The sequence below is a fragment of the Talpa occidentalis genome, unplaced genomic scaffold (genome assembly GCF_014898055.3).
Source record: "Talpa occidentalis isolate TD23 unplaced genomic scaffold, MPIMG_talOcc4v2.1 talOcc4.8, whole genome shotgun sequence".
Classification (NCBI taxonomy): Eukaryota; Metazoa; Chordata; class Mammalia; order Eulipotyphla; family Talpidae; genus Talpa; species Talpa occidentalis.
In genome coordinates this window covers 6,401,525-6,425,752 of record NW_023605194.1, presented here as the reverse complement: position 1 = coordinate 6,425,752, position 24,228 = coordinate 6,401,525, and the positions used below count along the sequence as shown (strand labels likewise).

The 24,228-nt window shown below is 40.8% G+C and overlaps 1 protein-coding gene across 1 annotated transcript in view; it reads left to right on the top strand.

The window, feature by feature from the left end:
* Positions 1–24,228, top strand: part of WDR11 (WD repeat domain 11) — a 43,953-nt gene that overhangs the window by 17,315 nt on the left and 2,410 nt on the right. The window contains exons 11-28 of the mRNA XM_054690762.1: positions 1,715–1,799; positions 6,965–7,071; positions 7,609–7,684; positions 9,189–9,297; positions 11,132–11,256; positions 11,942–12,089; positions 15,741–15,847; positions 16,275–16,389; positions 16,764–16,935; positions 17,802–17,910; positions 18,690–18,752; positions 19,869–19,934; positions 20,638–20,815; positions 21,419–21,514; positions 21,909–22,074; positions 22,559–22,656; positions 23,073–23,218; positions 23,912–23,992. Of these exons, the coding sequence (XP_054546737.1) occupies positions 1,715–1,799; positions 6,965–7,071; positions 7,609–7,684; positions 9,189–9,297; positions 11,132–11,256; positions 11,942–12,089; positions 15,741–15,847; positions 16,275–16,389; positions 16,764–16,935; positions 17,802–17,910; positions 18,690–18,752; positions 19,869–19,934; positions 20,638–20,815; positions 21,419–21,514; positions 21,909–22,074; positions 22,559–22,656; positions 23,073–23,218; positions 23,912–23,992 (2,047 nt within the window). The remainder of the gene's footprint in view (positions 1–1,714; positions 1,800–6,964; positions 7,072–7,608; positions 7,685–9,188; positions 9,298–11,131; positions 11,257–11,941; positions 12,090–15,740; positions 15,848–16,274; positions 16,390–16,763; positions 16,936–17,801; positions 17,911–18,689; positions 18,753–19,868; positions 19,935–20,637; positions 20,816–21,418; positions 21,515–21,908; positions 22,075–22,558; positions 22,657–23,072; positions 23,219–23,911; positions 23,993–24,228) is intronic.

The following is a 24,228-nucleotide window of genomic DNA, read 5'->3' as shown; positions in this document are numbered from 1 at the left end:
CTGACACCACCCGACAGAGGCCTTGATACTGTGGGTATGTTTCTGGAGTGGCAGAAGGCGAGCTCCTGCGGGACACTGGGTCTGCACACTCTGTCTCTTCTGGGGCCATCCAGGCTCTTTCTATGTGTGTCATTTTGTATCGGGTTTTTGTTAACTAATAATGTAGTTACAGTCAATCATGTAATAACAGCACTGTTCTTTTTGCTAAGAATTGAATATTAAACATTGCTTAAAGGGACTGTGGTCTCTGTAAATTAAGATTTGCCTTTTGGATTAAAATTGCATATTTTTATGTTGTGGATAGAAAAATTGGTCTGAGTTTCAACTTGCCACATTAATTTCATAGTACCATGAATCTGATTTTCTTGACAGAGGAACCAGTATTTTACTATTAAAAATATAAGGTTAAATTGTATTTCACTAAACTTGAAAAACAATATATTTGTTGAAAGGTTGAAGTTGTCAACCTTTTTTCTTAAGATGCTATTGGTTGGCTTCTAGCTTTTTTCCCCTAGGTCTGTAAACATGATTTCCATTTCTTTTTTCCCTAAAATTAAAATCTGATGACATTTATGTTGTGGCTAATGGTCTCAGTTTAAAGACTGACTTCTCAGTATCCTAAGAATTCATTGAGTCTGACTACTTGGCAGTATTTTTATTTTCTCATTTTCCCTATTAGTACTACCTTGTGAAAGTGATTTGAATGATAAAGTTAAGTAGTCTGTGCACGTGTCCAGATTTTGTAAGTACAGGTAAATGTTTAAATTTTGTTTTAGAAACTTCTGATTCATAGTAAACCTCTTACAGAAATTGGAATTAGGATTTGCCAGTGTATATTATACGTACAGGTATGTACAGTGTCGAGGTATCTAATTTGTCAATTTCTTAGAGAAAACTATGTCGTGGGATAGCTGAATATTAAGAGCAAAGTCTGCGTCTGAGATGTCTAGTGTAGAATAAGCCTCACTATACTGGCATAGAATGAATATCTAGTCTTTTATTGAATTTAGTATAATGAAGTAAAAGCAAAGAAATATAAAATAGTATGAGAATTATATTTATAATAAGAAATACAAAGTTTTGCAGAGTGATTAGGGAAGAGCAGCAGAGTTCCACCATGGGACTCTGTGTCTCTCTAGAACATTAGACTGAACATCATTAAAGCTTGCAAAATGTAGAATAATTTGATTATTATGAAGATTTGTTAATTGAAAAAAGTTTAGTTTTGAGGACTGGTTGTAATAAACACTCCAAATCTCAAAAAGCATAAACTCCCATGTAGAAAAAAGCTTGGGAAAATGCTTCCTCAAATTTTATGGGTATTGAGTTAGATCTTGAAGTCATTCTATGCAAGTTTATCCCTGGATTTAGGTAAGATTTCAGAGCATATGAGAGTTAGCTCTTTTTTTCATGAGAGAGATGACAGTGAAATTGATTTTTTTTTTTTACTATGTAGCTTTAGTTCCTTTTATAAAAGGAGACTGTAATTAGGATTTGCCAGTGTATATTATACGTACATGTATGTATAATGCCGAGGTATCTAATTTGTCAATTTCTTAGAGAAAACTGCGTCTTGGGATAGCTGGATATTAAGTAATAGATGTAGTAGAATTAAAATTTTAAGAAAAGATTTTTGTTGGAAAACTCTGGAACTCCATCCAGAGATGGTGCTCAAGAGGTTGCTGAAATACTCTCTTGTGGCGTCATCTTCCAGGCACCAGCAACGGCTCTGTGTTGGTGTACCATCTCACCAGTGGGCTGCTGCACAAGGAGCTCAGCATCCACTCGTGTGAAGTCAAGTGAGTTTGCCTTTGTGACGTTACAATTGAACGTACGTAATACCTGAGAAAAGACCTGGTAGGCTTTTCTGTGCAGTATAGAATTTTTTCCTTATCTTTATTGCTGCCTCTTATTTTTTTTTTACCTAACGTCCAGAGTATTTTCTCACTGGAAGTTCATTGTAGTCCCCTATTTAGGTTTATATAGTTTGATTTCCTCTTCTATAAAGATCTGTACAATCATGTTCATTATTAATCAGTCCCATTTATTTCTTTGTTTGAACACCATTAGAAAGGACCACAGCCTATAACATTTAGTTTTTTACTCTGAGACCTAATCTGTTCAGGTGTGCTGTCTTCTCAGAGAGCTCTGAGGGGAAGGCTGAAGTGATCAAAGATTCCTCTTGCCTTGTCCTAAGAGGCATATATGTCTCTCCAGAGCATTATTTTGCTGATTGCTTGACTGTTTCCCTTTGTAGCCCAGCAGCAGCAAGGGATTGTAAAGTTATATGTATATTTTTTGATGTCCTTTTTTTATCCTCTAGAGGTTGTGTAACTGTAGGTCCCATGTGTATGTTAAAATTCTTAATGAACCCTCTGTGAACACGTCATGAGAATTTTCTGAGTGGGGAAGAGTTATTAGCTTTTAAAGATTCACAACTACTGATTGTGATGGAAATTGTAAAAGTTTGCATTACCTTATTCTTTCCGGTGACTGTTTATCTTGACCTTATGCTGTGCGCTGCACTGTCTCCCTAAGGGTGTTCACATATAGTGATGTCTTCAGAAACATTAGACTTTCGGGGTGCAGTGCTACTGGTATATGTTTAGATCCTTTTGGGCCGTTCATCTTCTTTCTCTTCCTACAGTTGTCCCTGTTGCCACTGCTGTCTTTTCTCTGTCTGTCTGTGTTCTTCTGACATTGTCTTACCCTTGTCTTTTCATGTGTGCTGTTTCCTTCATGGCTGACACCCGCCAGTCAAAACTCCATTTCCTCAGTATTTGCTCTAAGTATTATGTTAAATATTAAGAGTTTGCATCTTTCATTTCGTTGAGTCTCTGCTACAACTCTACTAATTTCCGGTTTACAGAAGAAGAAACAGAGTATTTTAATCTGAGAAAAGGGTAGAGGGAATTCAATCTGGACCTTCCAGGTTTTAGAACTTGGCTCTTATTCTGACAGTGCATGTGCTAGATCTTCAGCTCAAAAATGCACATAGATTAGTAGGAAATATTTTGACAATAAAAGTATTGATTGAACTAAGTCATGCTAAGAATTTAGTACATACTTCTGGAAATCAAGCATATTTTCATTTTAATCAGAGCACTTAAATCTTTAATAAAGACACAATCACTGGCTTATTGGTGAGCTTTTCATTTTGTGTGAGATTTATTACCCCGGATTAGTTTATCAGTGTATCAATAAATCCATGACCTACATCTGCTGCGACAGTAGTGTTACTGAGTAACACTGAAATTACTTGAGATGTCAGACTGGTTTTGTGGATGATCACACAATTGTGCTCCATTTTTTAATACAAATTTTCCCTCTTAATTGCTATTTCGAAGATAATTCACATTTTTATCCAGAGATGGTGCTCAGGAGGTTGCTTAAATCATGCTGTCTTTGCATTTCAGTTCTAGCAATTGCATTAAATTAAAAGTCATGAAAATTTCACAGATGTTATAAAAATTGCTGAATTTATTAGCAAGCCCAATACATGCTGTCATTCATATGCAAATTAAGGGCCAACTTTTGAAAGATGTTTTTCTACCTTGTACTAAATGTGTCCTTTAAAACCACTTAATGCTGGGCCTCTCCTGGTGGCGCAGCGGTTGAGCGCTGGGCTGTGAAGCTGCCCGCAGCCTTTGCAGCGCTGGTTCGATCCCCGGCCACCAGCGAGGGTCTCACATGGCGCACAGACCTCTCCTGCTGCTCCCGCTGCTCCCCTCAGCAGTGTATTTCTTCGTCAGTCTGCCTGTTCTGTTCCTCGCTCTGGCTCTGGTGAATTCTCTCACCCTCCCGCACTTGTGACTGTACCCTGGTTCTTGTATAAATAAATAAATCTTAAAAAAAAAAATAAATAAAACCACCTACTTTTCAATACCAGAATTTTAGAAATACATGTGGCCAGGGCCTGCCTAAGTGCAGGTAGTTGTAACTGTTTTTTAAAACTATGATGTTTTAACCAGATGTACTTTATAAATATGTATGGTACACCTTCTTTATGCCTGTAAACAGACAAAACCTTTGAGGCTTACGTTCAGTGAAAGATGCTAGAAGTAAACAAAGGTGGAGTAGTACATGTAGATTTTCTTAAATTATTCATTTGTGCCTTTGTGCAGCGTGCCAAATTTATAATAGAACAGCCCAATACCACTTTCATTGTCAGAAATTATTGTAACATAGTTTATGTAGATATTAGAACCTTTACTCAGCATTGCTTTGAGTAAAATGAGTGATTGTGGAAAATAAAATACACTCTATTTTGCCTGTCTCTAAATTTGCAGAAGCTGGTTTCATATAACTGTAGAACTTCAAGGTCTTTCAGAAAGTGTGTCCTTCCCTTCTCTACCCGCCCCCGCCAGCTCACCAGTGTTGAGAAGTAGCCTCTATAGCATCCTCTGTGAACCCCAACAGGCTGCACTTAGGAATTGGTAGGACTCAGAGCCTCAAGTACCTGCAAGTTATAGTTGTTTGTAGTTAGGAAGCCTATAAAACAAACCTAGGGGGAATCAGATATGAGTTGCTCTCTACAAGTGTCTTATAGAGCTCAGCATACAGTTAAGTGTGGACAGTAGTTTTCCTGGGAGCAGTGTGGTGCTCAGCTGTTTGACAAGAGTTCTATGCTTTTCATTTGAGAAATAATCCCCTCCTCGTCGAATCCACTTTGAAGCCCAACTTGATTTTTATTTCTTAGTAGAAATGGGATATATGAACTGCTTCTCAATCCACTCAAAGGCAAAATACTCATAGTGCTAGATAGAAACAAGCAGTCACCCATGTTCTGTGTTGTCCTGAACACTGGACCCTTTGTCAGCAGTGGAGAGAGCCTGTTTCTGGCTATGTCTGACACTGATAAACAAGAGGAGAAATGCTAAGTATTCCCTGTACATTCATTTAATGAGACTGTACTTAGTTCTTACATGGTTCCTCCCTTCAAAGTACAGTCCACTGTGGTATTTCTTAGCCACTTGCAGTCTTCTCCAGTTGCTCAGACTTTCAGGCAAAACTCTACTTGCCCTTTGGGTCTCCTCTTTAATGGTTCTCCAGGAAGCCCTGCCTGGTCTCTGCGATCAAATTCCATGTGACTTCACAAGCTCCCGTTGAACTTTGCACTGCTTGCTGTCATATAGGTGATGCAGAATCACTTGTTTTGCTATCTCGTTTCTGTTGAATTGGAAAGCTCCAGGACAGCTCACAGCTGTAGTTGCAGTGCCCAGCATGGTGATAGCATGTATTATGTACTTACATATGTTTTTAAAATAATGGACGCAGAAAGGGAGGGCTAGAAGTCTCAGTGTCCAGGGGTGTGTTACTGTGCTGGAAGGTGATAGTTCAGATTGTCGTCAACAAGACTTGGGCACTGTGTCTTAAGCTCTCTTTGGGCAGACAGATTTGATTAAGCCCCAAATGATTCTTTTCTCCTAAAGTTAACGAGTATTATTTACATCTTAGGTGAAAGAGAAAAAAGAGACAAAGGAATTTTTCTGGTGAATAATTAACCAAATTATATTGTGTTCAGTACAGGTGTGGTTTCGGTTTATTAAGTGGGAGGGTCCCATGAAGGGAACAGGGCTTGAGTCAGGTTTTTTTATTTTTAAGATTTATTTATTTATGCACACAAGTACTGGGGTGTAAGCCAGAGGTGCATGAGGTTCGGGGGTGAGAGGATTCATCAGAGAGAGTGGGGAGCAGAACAGGCAGATCTACTGAAATACACTGCTGAGGGGAGCAGCGGGGAGACAGGAGAGGTCTGCTGTGCCATATGAGTCAGCTCCCTGGCCGGCTGGGGATAGAACTCATGCTGCAGTGGCTGGCTATAGCTTGATAGCGCTGTGTCTTTAACCCCTGCGCCACCTGGGAAGCCCCTTGAGTCAGCTTTTGAAATGACAGTAACAGTAAAGATGATAATTGCTGATGTAGGAAGCCATCATATCTTCTTGCAAAGGGGAACGGTGCGCACAGCAGTATTTGATGATAAATCTGGCCAGAGCATTCAGATTGGGGTAGAATTAGATAAACTAGATCAGGGGTCAGCATACATTGTCTGTAAGGACCAGATACTAAATATTTGAGACTTTGCAAACCCTAACAGTTCTGTCACAACGGCTCACCTCTGCCATTGTTGCATGAAAGCAGTGGGGATGGTATGTTGTGAATAAGGTCCCAGAAATGCTGGTGAGCTGAGTTTTACACTCCCCTCCCAGCCGGCCTCTGTTACCTTGTGGGCGATGCAGGTACCGCATTTCTCACTTCTGTGATTCTGCCGTGTCCACTGTGCTTTGTCCCTTCTTCTGTTCCTTGAAGCCAGGATCTTGAGCATTCTCCAGTTTTGTTGGTGAGGAAATCGGAGATTCCCTGTGATCAGTCCTCCATGAAAGAGACTCCAGGACATTTGCTTATTTTCTTGTCATGCATGTTTTTTTGTTGAGGTTTTTTTGTGTGTGTGTGTGTGTGTGTGTGTGTGTGTGTGTGTGCTTTTTCCTGTAGTTAATGTACCATTTGGAACTTTCACCCACTTCCAAACCAAAGCACTCAGGTCAGATTCTTTGCTGCAGGGGTTTCTGCTTTGTAACCAACTAGGAACTGAGAAAATCTGACAAGTTTCTAAGTGCATCCATCTTTAAGCATTCTTCTCAGAATCTTTCTGTATTACTGTTTTTAAGTCATAGAGTTCAGAGAAACTACCATGATGTGGCTCTCTCTGCCTCTCCAGACTTGAATGCCCTTATGAGTCCCGATGACTAGACTGTCTTGTGGTTACATTTGCAGATAAAGCTTTACTTAGAAATATTTTCACTTGTGTTGGAAATGTTTGGTAATATGATCTCATAGGAGATCATACTAATATTTCTTAATTAACTTGTATAATAAAATTTCGGTTTTAGGAAAACAGTTTTATCAAATAAAAGTTTCAAACAGAAAGGGTGTTAGTTAGTGTTTGTTTAATTTCTCATTATAGGGGTATTGAATGGACAAGTTTGACTGGGTTTCTTTCTTTTGCTACCTCAACACCAAACAACTTGGGATTAGTGAGAAATGAACTTCAGCTGGTTGATCTTCCAACAGGTTTGTATATTTAGACTTCAGCTATTCAAAGTGGTTTGTCATTGATCAAAGGTGTTGCTATTTATAAAACATTTTAACAGTAGACAATTTTTTTTTTTTTTTTTTTTTTTTGTGGGACCCTTACCAGTGGCCAGGGAATGAACCGGCACTGCGAGGCTGCAGGCAGCCTTGCAGCCCAGCGCTCAACCACTGCGCCACCAGGGGAGGCCCAGTAGACAGTTGTTTTAACATAGAGGCATTAAGATTTTAGAGATTGATATTTCTAAATGTCTAAAATGAAATTATTTGAAAGAAGCCAGAGAAGAAATTCAAGAAACTATTTTACAAAAGAGGTGTTTTTTTATGGTATTGGTCTTTAACGTGTAAGACTTTCGAGGATACCTTTTGTACCTACTTTATTAGTACAGCTTAGAAACAGATGGAAGAATGAACGGGAAAGTAGAGGAAGGCGCTGATTACATTGTATTGGTTTGGCTTCATGTTTCTCAGATTGTTTATGCGCTGCTTTCACTTTTTCTTTAATGTTTGCAATTAAAGGTAGAAGTATTGCCTTTCGTGGAGAACGAGGCAATGATGAATCGCCCATCGAAATGATCAAAGTATCTCACTTGAAGTAAGTGTCAGCCTGAAAAAAAAACCGTGGTGTTTCCACAGTGAATCTCAAAGTTCTTTTTTTTAACAACGTGAAAATATGTTAGAATGTATATAGAATTAATTAGTGATAGCAAGTAGTGATATGCAGCCCTGTTAAAGAATACAATCTGATCACACAATTAATTCTTCATTTCGGAAAAGTGAGGTGATTTGCATGTGAATCCAGGCTGTGGTTCTGCTAGGCTTAATGGGCTGCTTAAGCCACCATGCTGGCTGTGCAGTTTGGCCTTTTCAGTACAAAGTCCATTTGGCCCAGTCAATCAGTTACCTGAACTTCAAGAATGCAAAGTGCTGACCTTGCAAGGTTCTTGTCAAGTTAAAGAAGAGCAGGAGGCTTGACCCCTGGAGCAGTGAGTATACCTAGCGCTGTAGACCCACATGGAACTTTGCGTCCCAGAGACCGATCAGTGGAACGCCTTGCTGATAAGATCAGAACCACCAGTGGGGGTCAGAAGCTTGATTTCCATCTTTAAACAAGGGCCATAAAATTAATCTGAATCCTTTTTGGGGCTCATCTCCCCAAAAAGCCTAGATAACTTAAGCATACACTTGCTTCCTTCTAACTTTTTTCTCTTTGTTCTCTTGTTCTGAGTAATTGACTCTATGAAATTATTCAGTCAATAAAAATGCCAGGTTTTGCCTTCTCGGCGCATCCTGCCACAACAGCTTGTTCCACGACTCCTGTTTCTTTGACAGTGTGGTGTTGCCTGACGCAACACAAGGAGTTTTATCAGATGGGTAATCTGGTAACCCCGCTCGGTTCCGCTTTAAGTGGAACTGATGCGAATGCCCTTTGTCCACTAAGGAATTGTTATTTGTCATCTGATGAAATTCTTAAGCACTTCCACCTCAGCATGGACTTACTGGGTAAAAGTACTCACTTTCTTTATTATTTAAACCCAGTAAGTTTTTTTAGTTTTTTGTTCCAAGTGAAAATACATGTAAAGCAGAATTATTAAAAATAGAAAACAATGATAACCAAAAGAACAAAGAAAGGAGTATGTTTTCTAAAATAGTTTCAAAATTGCTTCAGCTTTTCTAGGATATTTGTGATTGTTTTAGAACCATCTTGTCCATTTTACCAAAAAGGCTATCTGGGATTTTGATTGGATACCTGAAATCCATACATCAGTGTGGGGAAGAGCGACATTTTAGCAGGTTTTGTGATTCATGAACATGGTGTATCTTTTCACTTACTTAGCTCTTCTTTAATTTCATTCAGTAATATTTTATAGTTTTTAATATAGTTTTTACACATCATTTGTTATTTTTTCCCTTTGATGCTATTGTAAACGGTTTGTTTTTCATTTCAATTTCTTATTTATTGTCTATTGGAATAGTTATTTTGCAATTGTCTGTTTAAAATGTGTCATCTGAATTTTCAGATTACTGAGCTTTTTATTTATACTTTATGATGAAAATCTTGCAAAAAGGGGCTTATATAGTAATTTTGTTTATTTTAGGCAGTATTTGGCAGTTGTATTCAAAGATAAGCCCCTGGAGTTATGGGATATTAGGACTTGTACCATCCTTAGAGAAATGTCAAAAAACTTCCCTGCAGTAACTGCTTTGGTAAGTCACATTTAAGATTGGCCATTTTTCTTTAATTTGAATTGAAATCATTACTGCCATGTGTTTTCTTGTTAAAAAATGAATATTCAGAGAAGATGATCTAAATAAATGAAGATAACTGTTTTCTTGGCTGGTTTAATATTGCATTAGCACAATTCCTGTTACAATTTCAGTTAGGCGTTTTGAGGGACATGATAAACATATTCAGAAAACATTTATGAAGGAATAAAGATCATAATAGATCACTAAAGATCACTCCTTAAAAACAGGATTGTGATGTGGGTGGGGGTCCATCCTACTTGATACAGCGCATATTAGAGAACATGGAAATGAAAGCAATGTTGTATTGGTCCAAGAACAGAAAGTAAACCAACACAGCAAAGAGCTCATTAACAAGCCTGTGAATATTTGGAAACTCGATAGCACATAAATCCATGTGGTTAGTAGGCAATTTTGGGAAAGCTCACATTATGGAGAAAAATACTAATCTCAGCCTAATGCCATAATTAGAGGTGAGTGGCACAGGATTAAAGACCTAACTGTGAAAAAAGACAGTTATAAAATTTAATATAATCAAATATAGAAGATTTTTGTGTTCTGAGGACAGCAGAAGACATCAGATGCTCAAACCGAAAGGCAGACAAATCATTGATTACACCAAGACTGATGCTTACTGTTCAATGAAGGACCCCAATGGCAAAGTCAAGTACAGAAGGCAAGTTCAAAAAATAAATTTTCCAGTGTCTAGAGCCAACAAGGGACTAACTAATCCAGATTGGTATTCTAGAAACTCCTACAAATAAATAAGCAATGAAAAGACAGGAACCCCAATGGAAAGCATAAAGTATATGAGCAGTTGATGAAAGCCAATGAGGATAGGAAGAGATACTCAGTTCATTAGTTTTTAATGAAATAACCATGATACACCTTTTAGACTAACACAATTGGAAAGCCAGATAACATCAGATATGAGTAGAATACAGGCTGTAGAAATCCTGTCTACTGCTGGTGAAGTTGTAGGCTGGGACGGCTGTCTGCAGAGCCCAGAGGTCTTCTGTGTTCCATCTGTTTGTTCAGCTCCTGGTCGTGAAGGAACTTCTGTGAGGGTATCGACTGCAGCACTGTCTGTCATGATGAGAGTTTGGAGGTAGTCTGGGTGTCCTTTGCTGAGCAAACAGACTAGTGGAAATTTGGTGGCTGTGTTGTGAACAAGTTACACAGCATGTAGAAATAGCAGCAACGGGACTTATATACATGATACTGAGGGAAAAGAGTTAGAAACGGGATGATATGATATTTATGTAAATTACAAATACGTGCCTTCAAGACAACTTCATGTTAGGAATTTGTACATATGAGCGGATTAGATTAAATGCATTAGAATAGGTGGGAATGTAAAGAATAAAAAAATAAGGTTTGGGGTTGACCTTTGGATATTAATGGACCATGACTGGAAGGGCATGATCACCTCACTCTGTTTACCTGAGTGGGTAGAGGGTAGGCAATACCATCATTGAATTTATTATTTTCATTTTGTCAAAAAAAAGCATCAGAAGGTTAGCCCTTTTGGAAGTTTGCCATTAAGCTCTGTTACCTTAACTTCTAATTAAAGATTAGAGGAGATAGAGGTAGGTTACTAAAATCTTCCACCTTAAGCACTAATTAAAATGCATTCATTTGGTCTTTCCATAAATAGATAAAATGGGAGAACAGTTTGTGAATCCACGTGTAGTAATTTGTGATGTGGCAGTGGGGAATATACCTTCTGTTGTGGAAGGATTCTTTGACAGAAAGAAACCAGGCGCTGGTAGGTTTGTCTGTATTTGCTTCACAGGAGTGGTCACCATCTCACAACCTGAAGAGCCTGAGGAAGAAGCAGCTGGCCACCCGAGAAGCCATGGCACGCCAGACCGTGGTCTCAGATACCGAACTGAGTGTTGTGGAGTCCTCTGTGATCAGGTGCTCCTTACTGCTGCTGTCATTTGTGACTCTGTGTCGTGGTTGGGAACTCACTAGTGTCATCCAAAGGCATCTTCAGTCTCCAGTGCACTCTCCTTTTAGAGCTTAGTTTACCAAACAGAGCACATACCATGATTACCTAAGCGTGCATTTGATCCCTGCTGCTTCTCGCAGTCAGGCCTGTGGAGGTGGTAGCCGCGCGTCAGCATTGGGCTCCCCTCACTGTCCTGTTTGCTGCATTTCAGCTTCAGAAATTCAAGTGAGCAAAGCTTGAACAGCTGGATTATACTGTTACGCATACCAAAGAAAATGTATGGGAGTTCTAAATTTATGTACCTCTGTACACCCATCCCCACCAATTTTACAAATAAGAACTTCAGAGAGAATGGCGGGTCAGTATAAGGCCTCTCTTCTGCCAAGGAGTGTTCTCAGTAAAGCAGTTAAGAGGTGTTTGTATTTGTCTGTGGAGTCTGGGTCTCTGCGTAAATGTTACCTCGTAGTAGGAGGTTTTGGAGAGTAATTTGTGTTTTCCTATTAGTGGACAAAGACTAGTTTCAGCTTTTTTATCTTTTCACTGGTTCTGGACCTACTGCTAATGCATCTATCATGAGGCAAGTTAATCAAGTATGGGTGTCACTCACGGGGAAGGAATAACTTTGTTATTTTATTTTTTCCTATCCCAAAGCTTGTTGCAGGAGGCAGAAAGTAAATCTGAGCTCAGTCAGAACATCTCTGCACGGGAGCATTTTGTGTTCACTGATAACGACGGCCAAGTTTATCATCTCACTGTCGAAGGAAACTCCGTGAAAGACAGTGCTCGGATTCCCCCCGATGTGAGTCCAGCCCTTGGCCAATCTTCGCTAAGCGTGAAGTGTGGTTAAGTAGAACTCTATTGCAGAAAAGTTTAATGTAAATACTACTACTTACAGAAATATTACCATTGATTAGACTTGTTTCTCACTGTTGGAGAATATAGCATTATGACCTTTTTCGTTAAATGTGCACTGTGTGCTACTTATTTTTATCCCCAGGACAATCCATGAGGAATTATTTCTGTTTCACTTATGACAAAGCTTAGGGAGAGTCAGTAACTATCCCGGGGTGGCAGCGCCCCCATGGCAGAGCAGTGTCACAAACTCAGGTCTGCCTGTCTGACTAGTATCTCTCCTCTTCTATTTTAGGCACGACCTTAAAGGATTTCACTTACAACCTTGCGTTATTTTTGGATAGTAGTAAGCAGGTTGTACGTGTGATGATAGTGTTACTGGTAATTACTAACATCTATCTTCCTCCTGCCTGAGGGTTTGTAGCTAATCATTTGTATTCAGTGTGTATCTTACAGGTTGTATTTAATAATGGATTAATAAAATGTTTTTGTTAACTAATACTTAAAATGGTTTAGTGGTGGCATGAGATGATGATACATGTTTAAATTATCATCTGCAACTGGGATATTTTCATCAAATATCAGCCCCATACAAGTGGCTCAGGGTCTCTCATGACCTACAGTCAGGGTGCTGGCTGCGCCAGAAGGTCCAGGCTCTACCACAAGACTGCAAATTAGTGCTGGCTCTGTGGAGAGGCCTCATTTCTTACATATGCTTCTCCATGAGGCTGGCTGAGTGTCTTCATGACACAGCAGCTGACTTCCCCCGAGAGCAGGTGATCCCAGAGAGAGCACGTAGGAGGCTGAGCAAGGGGCATGAATACCAAAAGGCAGGATCGGTGTGGACCTCTTAGAGTCTTGCTCCCACATCTCCCATATTAGCAGCTCTAGGAGAACTGAGGGCATCCAGACCTCCTTCACTCCTGCAAACAGAAACTTAACATGCCACATGCTTTTCAGACTATAATTTCATCTTTATTACTATTATGTGCGGAACAAATCACATCTGAGATGCTGATATTTATTCTGGACTGTCTCTAATATTGCTCCAAATTTTCAGTAGTTTGAAAGGATGAAAATAATAATGCAAATGTGGAAATTTGATATTTGGAATTTGTAATAGGAAAAGTCACCTAACTTAAGTGTGTGGAAAGAAGCTGTTGTTGAAGAGTGCAGACATAGGGCTTCAGGGCGTCTAGGTGTTTTGTGGAAGATCACAGTTTGTTTTCCTAGTAATACACGCAGCTCCTCACTGAGGGCCCCAGAGAAGACCCTACCTCAGTTCTCTAGTGCTTCTGGCCAACAACTCAGGCTGTTTTCTCATCACGTCACATTTGAGATTAGAATGTAGATAGAATCCAGTATGTTTGAGATGCCAGTATCATCCCCACCCCCAACAAATAACGTACAGTTTTGGAGCATTAAACACATGAGTTTTTCTGCTTTATCAGTGCTTCTTTTAGGTGATAATTGTGCCACGCAGCTTTTAAGGTCCCATCTTTTTTCGTGATGGCCTGTATTGGGGGTAGGGGGTGTTTTGCCTGTCAGATCCTGTCTTCCACAGCCAGATGCAGCTTTCCCTAAAAAGGCGAACCAGCTTGATACGGATCCAGCCCCCAGTGGAATTAGTACACATTTTAGAATGGATTATTTTTAGGGAAGGAAATGTGCTGCACCTCCCCCTGCAGTGACCTTTAGGGCTAATGGCTTTCGCCACGGTCCCTAGGTCCGACTGGGCAAGGAACCAGCATGCAGGGGGAGAACAGCAAAACTCCGAAATGTGCCCCAAATCACACTATATATATATAATACACAAGGGATAGGCTTTTGGTTTGTTTTTTCCATTCTATAATTGAAAGATTTCCAGTGATGATAATGTAGACTTTAGGCAAAGGTTTCTTTTAATCCAATATTTACCTTACCCTCTTCCTGAATGTAAAGTATTGAATGCCATTTTGAATTGAAACTTTCCCTGGATTTTGGTCCCCAAACTATAGAGTATATAAAAATGGTAAGCAGAAGAAGAAAGCTTGGCATAGTGAGGCTACGTCTGCGAGGACAGTTGCTGCACTGCTTTTGTGAGAACACTACGAGTGCGAGAGTGGATGAGTAGCTACGCTGCCCCCGACTGGCTGCTCACTCTTGTCTTTTGCATGTAGGCACAGAATCAGTGCCCGGCAGTAATAATTTGAGCTTTAATCTTACGTGGGCTCTCTTGGTGTTAATCGGGGCCAAGTCCCCTGAAAGCACCTTGCACTCTTCGTGTGCCTTGCATCCCATCAACAAGCCTGGCTTATTCGTGCATTGCATTAATCCATCACTTGAATTCTAAGCTGGCACTGCTGGACTCATTTAAATGTCAATATCCTAATTTTTAGACCCTAGAAAGCAAGTTTTCAAGATTAAAAAGTAAATGTCAAGGAAAATTCTCAATTAAACCTCCTGTTACTGTGCTTAGGAGGCAGAAATGAGATCTGCATCATATCCAGCATTCTATTTACTTAACTGAATTCACTTAAACATTGGTTTTCAGTCCAGTTTTTCTTTGTTTTTTGGCTGCCATTAGGATTTCTGCATTATTTGGGGTGTGGCCAGCTTATTAACAGTTCGGGAGATACTTGGAACTTCCCTACTCCTCAGTGGATACCTTGAGAGCTAAACATGAGGATTTTTATATTGTTCTACAAAAATAAGAACAAGATTTCTCTTAATAAGTAGAGATGATGTTGATCAATAATGTTATTTAGCAGTTAACGTGTATTGGCTCTTTATTACGTGGCAGGCATTGTTTTCAGGCCTTCGCCTTATACATGTATTATGACTACAAGGAATGCCTCGGGTTTATGAACTTGCCCCATTTTATTGATGTACGTTTTTCTAAGACACAGAAAGGTGAAGTAAATGTGCCCCAATTCACACAACAAATTCTGTGATGAAGCTGGATTGTGCCCAGGCAGCGGATGGCAGAGCCTCAGCTTGCTCTCTCTCTGCATCTCTACAGCTGCAAGCTCTCTTCCTTCCACTAGTGGGTTCTTACTATATTGGTATTTCTGTGTGTAACTTTGCAAAGCTTTCTGTGAATTCATACACATTGAGATGCCTTTGGATGGAAACAGTATCTCTTCCCCTTCATTATTTCAGAAGGTATCTGAAACTCTGGAGCCTCTTTTTCAGTAGAAAGATGACTACACAATTGTGAAACAGCTTTGAGTTTCTCTTGGAATAGATCTATTTGTCCTTTTGCCGTGAGAAAGAAGATGGAGATGAGCTGGAAAGGGTTTCCTTTCCTTCTCTTTTTATCTTTTATCTTGTTTCATCTGAGGTATTCCTTCTGCAAGACAGCCTTCACTATAAATCTAATTCAGATAACTTAGTGTTCACCAAATTGAAATCTTTTTCATTTCATAGTTGAAGCTGATACGCCTGGTAACACTTTTAGTGTCCAGTTAGTGTTTAGGGGAATTTATACTGAAGCAAAACCATTTATATTTATTTACCATTTATTAAAGTGTCATTTCATCACCATTATCAAGTACAAATATGTTTCTGTTATAATGTTACAGTGAAATTTCTGATGGTTGTTGCCATTGTTTTCTAGGGAAGCATGGGTAGTATTACCTGCATCGCTTGGAAAGGTGATACACTAGTTCTTGGAGATATGGATGGAAATTTAAATTTTTGGGATTTGAAAGGCAGAGTGTCCAGGTATGAACAAGAATACAGCCTTGTTAGTAGATTAAAAAAAAAAAACAAAAACAACAACTAATCTCTTGATGTGGTTTCCCTAGGGGTTTGTAACTTGGCCTGCAGATTCAGTAAGCATAGCCAATTATAGCTTGCACCCCTGGGTCTCTTGCCTTTGAATTTGGGAGAAAGGACCAGAGCTAGGCTCTGGGTCATCCATAATCCTTCTCTGCAGTTGGTCCATGCAGAGAAGTGCTAAGACATTATTCCAGCTGTTGTCAACGGGCAGGCCCTTCTGTTAGATGTAGCCCCTATCCTAGAAAGTAAGGCAGTTATGCCATCATGAGACCTTGTCAAAAGAAGAACAAGAAAGGGAGTTTTCTGGTGAAAAGATGGTGCTGTGCACCATATTGGTGTTTTGGTTTTTGTTTGCTCTGTATGTCCTCAGAGGGATACCTACTCATCGAAGTTGGGTGAGGAAGATTCGTTTTGCCCCTGGTAAAGGAAACCAGAAGTTAATAGCAATGTACAATGATGGTGCTGAAGTGTGGGACTCTAAAGAGGTAGGTAGGCCCAGCTCCATGAGCATCAGCTGCATGTGGGGCTTCTGGTCAGAGAAACTTTTTCTCCCCCTGATTTCGGAGTGAAAACTACATAATGGGTTTATCATACTTCCTAAAGCAAGTTTCTTCGTTTGAATCTTTTAGTTTCACAGTATTTCTGTCTGAAAGGTGTGATAACTCTATGGGGTTGTTTTCCTTATGTTATTTGAGAAATAGTCTGCCTTTAAAAGGCAGTCTGTGTGTGGGAGATAAATGGCCAGACTGTTCAGTTTTAAAGTTGCACTGGTCCTTTGCCACATCACTGCCCATTTAATCCAGAATGATAAACATCTTCCTTTTCTTTCTGAAAGTGACAACCAAATTCACTCTTGAAGGTTCAGATGGTGAGCAGTTTAAGAAGTGGAAGAAACGTGACCTTTCGTATACTGGATGTGGACTGGTGTACGTCAGATAAGGTGATCTTGGCCTCAGATGATGGGTGTGTCAGAGTCCTCGATATGTCTATGAAGTCTACATGTTTCAGGATGGATGAGCAGGAGCTGACCGGTAGGAATTCTAATGAAAGGGTACTTTGAACCTGTCTTTATTTTGCACCAGCTTCTCTCATCTAGGGAAAGAGCACTTCTATTTCATTTCAGTCTTGCTCTCTGAGCATCTGAGTTTAAGAAAATACATTAGCTTAAAGCTTGAATGTTGTTACCACTGAGATGCTAGACTCCCTGTGACTGCAGCTGTCAATCATTTCCCCAACTCCAATTTACCAAGTCCCCCTTCTCTGACCCTTTCCTGAGTGCTTCGTCAAAAGGCCAAGGATATTTCCATTCATGACAAAGCCATTGAGCAGAGGGGTGATCCCTAGTGACGGTCTAAGCAGCTACGTTAATTCAATAACCTCAGGACAGCGAAGGCGTCCGGTGGCAGGACACAGGTGACAGGATTCTTAGTGTTTTTAAATAATGAGCTTAAGACAGTGAATCATTGTACTGAATGTTTTATTTAAGTAGTGTTTTTATAGCACACAGGAGACTTACATTTTTAGAAGGGAAAGAAAAATATATTTAATTTGACCAAAAATGAAACAACATTCCAGAGTAGAATCATACTCATTTGCATTGGCTAAAAAGAAATTTGGTTCATTCATTCCTTAACTCAGTACATATTTACTAAAGTTCCTACTATGTGACTGTCGTGAGTCACATGACATATCCTTAGCTGATGAAAAAAAAGATTTGAACATAGAGAATCTCCTCACTCTTAGCCTGTATGTCAAGATGATCAATTACGCCCAAACGTCTGCATTGTCCTCTGCTGACTTCTTTGTAAACTCTATGTTGAAGTTCCAAGGTACTATAAAATTATATGTCATTAAAATAAAAATAATAAAATATTTCATTAAAACAATTTTTGTCTAGAGCCCGTGTGGTGCCCCTATCTTCTTGTCCCAAGGGCCTCCCTTGCCTTGAAAGCTTTCTTACTGCACCAGCCTTGGGATGGCCGGTACTCCTTGGACATCTCTAATGTGTAAGTTTTTTCCGTTTTTGTTTTTCTTTCTTGATTTTCTTGGGCTTGTCTTCCTGGCCCTAACAGAACTGGAACTTAAAAGCAAACTGGGACAGACAGCAGGCAGGATCTAACAGAATGCCTGTGCGCCGCCGGCCCCCCCCCCCCCCCCCCCCCCCGTGGCCGTTGTGGAAGTTCGAGTCTGCAGGGGGCTGGGAGCTGCGGGCATCTGACTCCTGGGGGGCTGTGCTGTCATTTCACAGTCAACATGGGGCGTGGCAGAGTGAGTGTGAAGAGGGCCAGTTAAGGCAGGAGGATTTGGGGTCCAGGCTCAATTCCTTTTACAAGCAGCATGAATGGGTCTGCTTCAGAGGATTTTAGGTTTTGTAAACTCAACGTCTGCCTCACTGCAAAAAAAAAAAATAGTCACAGACACTGATTTGTGGTTATTAAGCTCACAGATGTTATTGAAACTACACCATTAGAGCTCATGTGGTAAGGGTGGAGGCGAGTAACAGTGAGGTGACTGTTGTGCAAGAACGATCTCCTTAGAGAAGGAGACAGCTGTGCACAGGGCAGAACTAGTGGAGTCCTTTCTCATCCTAACTGCTCTTATGGAGATAAAATCAAGCCTCAAAGGGCAGCTTCTTGAGTAGAATGTTGCTGTTTGGCCTATAACCTGGTTTTTGACCAAGGAATACAAAAGTTATTTCTATCTTAACACAGCTTTTTTTCTGGTGTAGAAAGAAGTACTTGTAAGTGAAAAGATGATAAACTCAGTTGAAATCTTTTCTGTACAGTGATTATCCAGAAAATGAAGAAATAAAGAATCTCCTTCAAGAGCAGTTGAATTCACTGTCCAAGTAAGCACTTCAACTACGTTTTATTGGAAGATAAAAATATAAGAGAAAGAAAAATAGAATAACTTAGGCTTTTTAAAATTAAGGTAAGTTGTGTTTTAGAAACTTTGTGGCTCAAGGAGAGACCATTCTTGTTCACCAAGGTTTGTTTTTCCTTTAGCATCTTTGTTTTATAGAGCAAGCAGCTGTTTAGAAATTACAGGGCAGGGACAGAGCCTCTATCTTCAGCAGCTTTCGGAGTGTTGGGTTGCTCTGGTCTCCTGTTGGGCCAGAGTGGAGGCTGTGGTGCGAAGTCCTTATAGCTCAGCCTGCCTCCCCTCCAGAACCTCTGTGAAGCCTCACCTTGAGGATTCCTCCATGTCAGCTTCCCGCTTCTAAAAATGTTCTCCGTGTCAGAGGTTGTGTGTGCACAACTTTGGCTAAGAAATGAGCATACGCCCTAGAGCCTAAAGCATTTAAAAGTGTATTCTGGGAATAATATTGTAAAGGAAGTAAAAAATATATATATATAGGTTCATAAGGAGTTCTTGGTAAGGTATAACACCTTTTTTTTTTTGCAATCTAGTCTGTCACTTCTAACTATAATTAATAAATGAACCATAATAGGAGGTTTTATTGATGTCAAGATCCAAATAATTGCTTTATTGTTTTCTCAATCCACAGGTTAACATTTCTGTTTAAATGCAAACGTATAGATTTAAACACTATCTTCCCTTTCCTTTCATGTTTTAGATACAGCAATTTATTGAAAAAAAAGGTCTTCCTTAAATTTTTTTTTGGAGATCGTTTCAAAAATAAATTAATGCATCTCTCTTCCACATACACTGATGCTGACAATTAGCAAAACATTTTATCAGCAGTGATGTGCTTGTTCCAGTAGTTAGGCAGATGTTCAGGGTTTTAAAAATGTGAGTTGAACTATCACAAGAATGTACCCCAGCATCAGAGTCTTACATGGGCATGACTGCCCAGCAGCTCTGCCCAACTGTTGTGAGTTCAGGGTCATGACAAAGTAACTTTTGAGTGGAATTTTCCATTTCAAGAATGCATTGATTTATCCCCGTTTTATTATTTGATTAAAAAAAATTGTCTTGCCTTTTTCTGAATTCCTGTCTGCAGTGATATAAAGAAACTCTTGCTCGATCCAGAATTCACTCTTTTGCAGAGGTGCCTGCTTGTTTCAAGGTAAGGCTGTTAGAAATTTTCTGTACAAGAGACAGGAGTTTAGGTTAACTCATTTCTATTACAAGGGTGTTTCATTAAGACCAAATGCTTTTAAATTTAAGAAAAAATGTATCAGTTCATCCTTTAGATTTGACTTAGTTTTGAAAGTAGTAATATAATTTAAAAAAATGTATTTTAGACCGAGATCTATGCCTTCTCTGTAGACATCTCCGTATAGTTTTTAAAATATGAGCTATGAGTGTATGTCCTTGAATGTTACAGAGTTATATTTACAAGCAGTAACCTGTACTGTTCCACTATATAGTAGTCACTTATAAAAAAAAATTCCTTCTATTCCCCAGTGAACAAATTACAGATTTTTCCCTTATCTTGTCAGTTATCTCCAAGAATCTTCTTCCTTAGTGTGAAGCAGTGAAAGGCATGCTTAGAGTGACCTTGTTAGAACTGAGGTGCTGCTCATACCGCAGGGGAGGGAGAGGTGGCGTCCCGCGGCCGTCCGCAGTCAGGCCTGTGTGTACTTGAGATGGGGCTGGAGAACTCACTGCTTCTCCTCTTTTACTCATATGGTGAAAGTGTCCCAAATGGGTCTTCTGCGTGCAGCCCGGGGCTCCCAGCACGTGACCCCCCCCCCCCCGCCATGGGCAGCCACTCAGGCCGCCAGTCTGCCGTGTCCGGTCAGCGGACGCTGCGGTTTCCTCCTCAGGCTTTACGGCGACGAGTCCGAGCTCCACTTCTGGACGGTGGCGGCCCACTACCTGCACAGCCTGGGCCCAGGGCGGCCAGCCGGCACACCCGCCGCCGCGGGACCCGCTCCTCAGGAAGGCGCGGGCGACCCCCTCGACATGTGCTATGACTTACTCTGCGAGAACGCCTACTTCCAGGTATGGAATCCTCAAAGCTGTCATCTTGGTTACTTACGTCTCTGCAGGGTCTCAAATTCGGGAAACTTTCTAAGTTAAGGTTCACATCATAGAAATGAGTCTCTGTACGTTTACAGATAAAGACCTTACTGAGGACCTGAAAATCTTACAAACACTGAATTTTTTTAATACACCTCCAACTTTTATTATTAAATCCTTTAATTTTTTGTCTTAAAACTATTGACAAGATTATTTTAATTCTCTCGCATTATTACTTTAACAAACATTTCTTTCACTGGCTTTGAAGTTGCTATTCTGCAGATAAGAAGGAGGCTTCATGATTCTGTAGCCTATAGTTCTTCCACAAGGTGGCTTGCTTTTATACAGCTTTGTTCAAGGGCCAGTTTCTGTGAGTGGGTGGACTTGCTTACAAGCGGTAACACATGTCGACATTTTCTCTTTCAGTTCCTGTTCCATTGTTGGATTTCAATAAAGTTGATTATCATGTAATAACCTCAGAAGTCAAAGTAATGTTGACTGAAATTATTAGGTAGAGAAAAATTGAAATAGTTCATCAGTCTTATAATTTATGAGTATCAGGATTCCTTTTTGTTTTCTTTATAGAAATTTCAGTTGGAAAGGGTTAATTTACAGGAAGTAAAAAGGTCAACCTATGATCATACAAGGAAATGCACAGACCAGCTGCTTCTCTTGGGTCAAGTAAGTCAATTTCTGCAACTTTCCATGTTTCATGCAGGCTCACACACACCATAGTGTGTGTGACACACTTTATAGTGCCTCCCTGAAAGTATAATTAATGTAAATGTAAGTTTAGGCTTTGTCACAAAGTAGGAACAACAGAAGCAAAAAATATCTGATTAACAAACTGATTTTGATTCCATGTCAAGTGAGATCTAATTATTTAGTTTTATTTTTGTGTTTCTGAAATGATTGTTGTACAGCTAGAACAAGCAGTTCCTTGACCACTTCTACAAACCAACTGTGCAGTGCTCTAAGGGTGCGATTCTTGTATCTGCAAACCAAGTGTTCACGATTAAAAGAGCTTATGTTGGGGGAAATGGTTTCATACTAGAAGTGTTCTTCCTCTTATTAGACAGACAGAGCTGTGCAGCTGCTGTTGGAAACAAGTGCAGAGAACCAGCATTATTACTGCGATTCACTAAAAGCCTGTTTGGTCACGACAGTCACCTCGTCAGGCCCCTCCCAGAGCACCATTAAGCTGGTAGCAACAAACATGATCGCCAATGGCAAGCTGGCAGGTAAGACATGCTTCATGGCCGCACCTGTCAGTGTTCTGGAAAATCAGACCTGACCCCAGCAAAGTATTTCATTATTGGACTCCACCTTTCTCTTTTATATAAAGTAGATTATAGAAAAGTAGATTGTTACTAGCTATTTATAAGATGACCATTTAACTCAGTCCTCTAAGCCAGAATTCTGAGTGACAGACGCGATTAACAATTGCCTAAGAGGCATACGGTGGGCAAACTGAAATGAAGTGATGCAAACCAGTGAGTGAGAATGCTTTACTGTTCGTTTTCTGGACTCTCTTTGTGCTTCCTACCCTGGTCACTGAGTGGTAGCTTTGTAAAACTCCATTTTAATCCTTTAAAATTTCAATAATGCCTTCAATAGGTGTAGGATGCACAGGACTAAGTGAAATCAAATGGTGATTTTACGTTATAGCAACTTGACAGAGCAAGCTGCTGTGTCACTTTAGGGGGCTGCTGTTTTGTCTTCCAGAGGGCGTTCAGTTGCTCTGCCTGATAGACAAAGCCGCGGACGCCTGCCGCTACCTGCAGACGTACGGCGAGTGGAACCGGGCAGCGTGGCTTGCCAAAGTAGGTGATTCAGTCCTGAAGTTCTGACACATGGTTTAGATGCTTTTGTATTGGCTGCAAAGCTGCTTTGCAGATAATTTATTGCAGCTTTCACATACCTACTCTTTTAAAAGTATATTTCTTCTTACTGAAAAATGGCGGTTGAATCAGTAACAATTAAGTGAAAGCAGCTGCCTCTGCTCCCTGCTCAGGTGTGAGCCCAGGTCTACAGCCCAGGGTGTTGCCAGGCCCCATGGCCCATCGATGGGGCCTTAGACTGCGAGATGTAGTAAGGTAAGCAGCAGGGCAGGGTGCTAAGTGCTAGGTGCTCACCTAGTATTTGTTTTGTAAGAACAGGTCCCAGTTTTGTTGAATGATGTTTTTCTTTTATATGGAACAGGGTGTCTTTGTTTACTTAACACGGGCATCCTTCTCAGGTCCGCTTAAATTCCGAGGAGTGCGCTGATGTTCTGAAGCGGTGGGTTGACCACCTTTGCTCTCCACAAGTCAACCAGAAGTCAAAGGCCCTCCTGGTGCTCCTCTCCCTGGGCTGCTTTTCCAGCGTGGCTGAGACGCTTCACAGGTACGCTGGGGCCGGTGAGGCTCGCTGCCAAGGTCCATCACTCCGTGTTTTCTGAGGCTCTGCGGGTCGATGGTGGTCCTTCAAGCCTGCAGGAAAAGGAAAAGCATGTGAGATGAGGGTTTATTTGAAAAAGCCAAAGGGAGTGGAAGGTTCATGTCCTACCAACATTCTAGTCAGATCTGATGGGTATCTGTTTAAAAACATTAGGAAAGAAGTCTTCAGAGTATGGGGACAGTTCAGCTCTGGGTAGAGCAGCTGAGACTGACAAAGGCCAGGGAGTGGGCAGAGGGGACGGAGAGTGTGGAGAAGTGGAGCTGCCCCCTCTGGGCCTCTTGAGGCCTCACAGCGTCACTCATTATGGAACTTTTTATTTATTTAAACGTGAGGGGCAGGTTGAAGCGAGCATGACTAAGGTCCCTTGTCAGACCGGGCGGTGGGCACACGGATACTTGCTCGCTTCTGTAGATTTCTGTGTAGTTCATCTAAAGTGATAATAACAAAGAGCTTGGGGTAGAGGACCTGGGTGCTCTCCCCTCCTTTCCTCTAGAAACCAGGGCTTAGAAGGGTGCTGCGTGGCTTTGGTGTGGCTCAGTTTTCCAGGGAGACGTGTGCTTCACAGAGACGCACGCTCTGGAGGCGCCTTCCCTGGCTGCCTCGTCACAGTGGCCTGACTCACTGTGTTCTGTCGAGCAGCATGAGATACTTTGATCGAGCCGCCTTGTTCGTGGAAGCCTGTCTCAAGTACGGCGCGATCGAAGTCAGTGAGGACACGGATATCCTTTGCTGGGACAATTACACTGAGGGGGAAGCAGGTGACATGAGTGGGTGATTTAGGACTCCTTTTCGTTGTGCCTGAGCAGGAACTCCATTCTATGCAGGACGTTCCACGTTCTGAGTCACCAAAGCCAGAAAGAGGGAGGAAGAGACGGGCACAGATTGGGAGGAAGGCCGTGGCGCCAGCTCCCTGAGAGGGCTAGGCTGGCGGGGGCGGGCGCGGGTATTTATAAGGT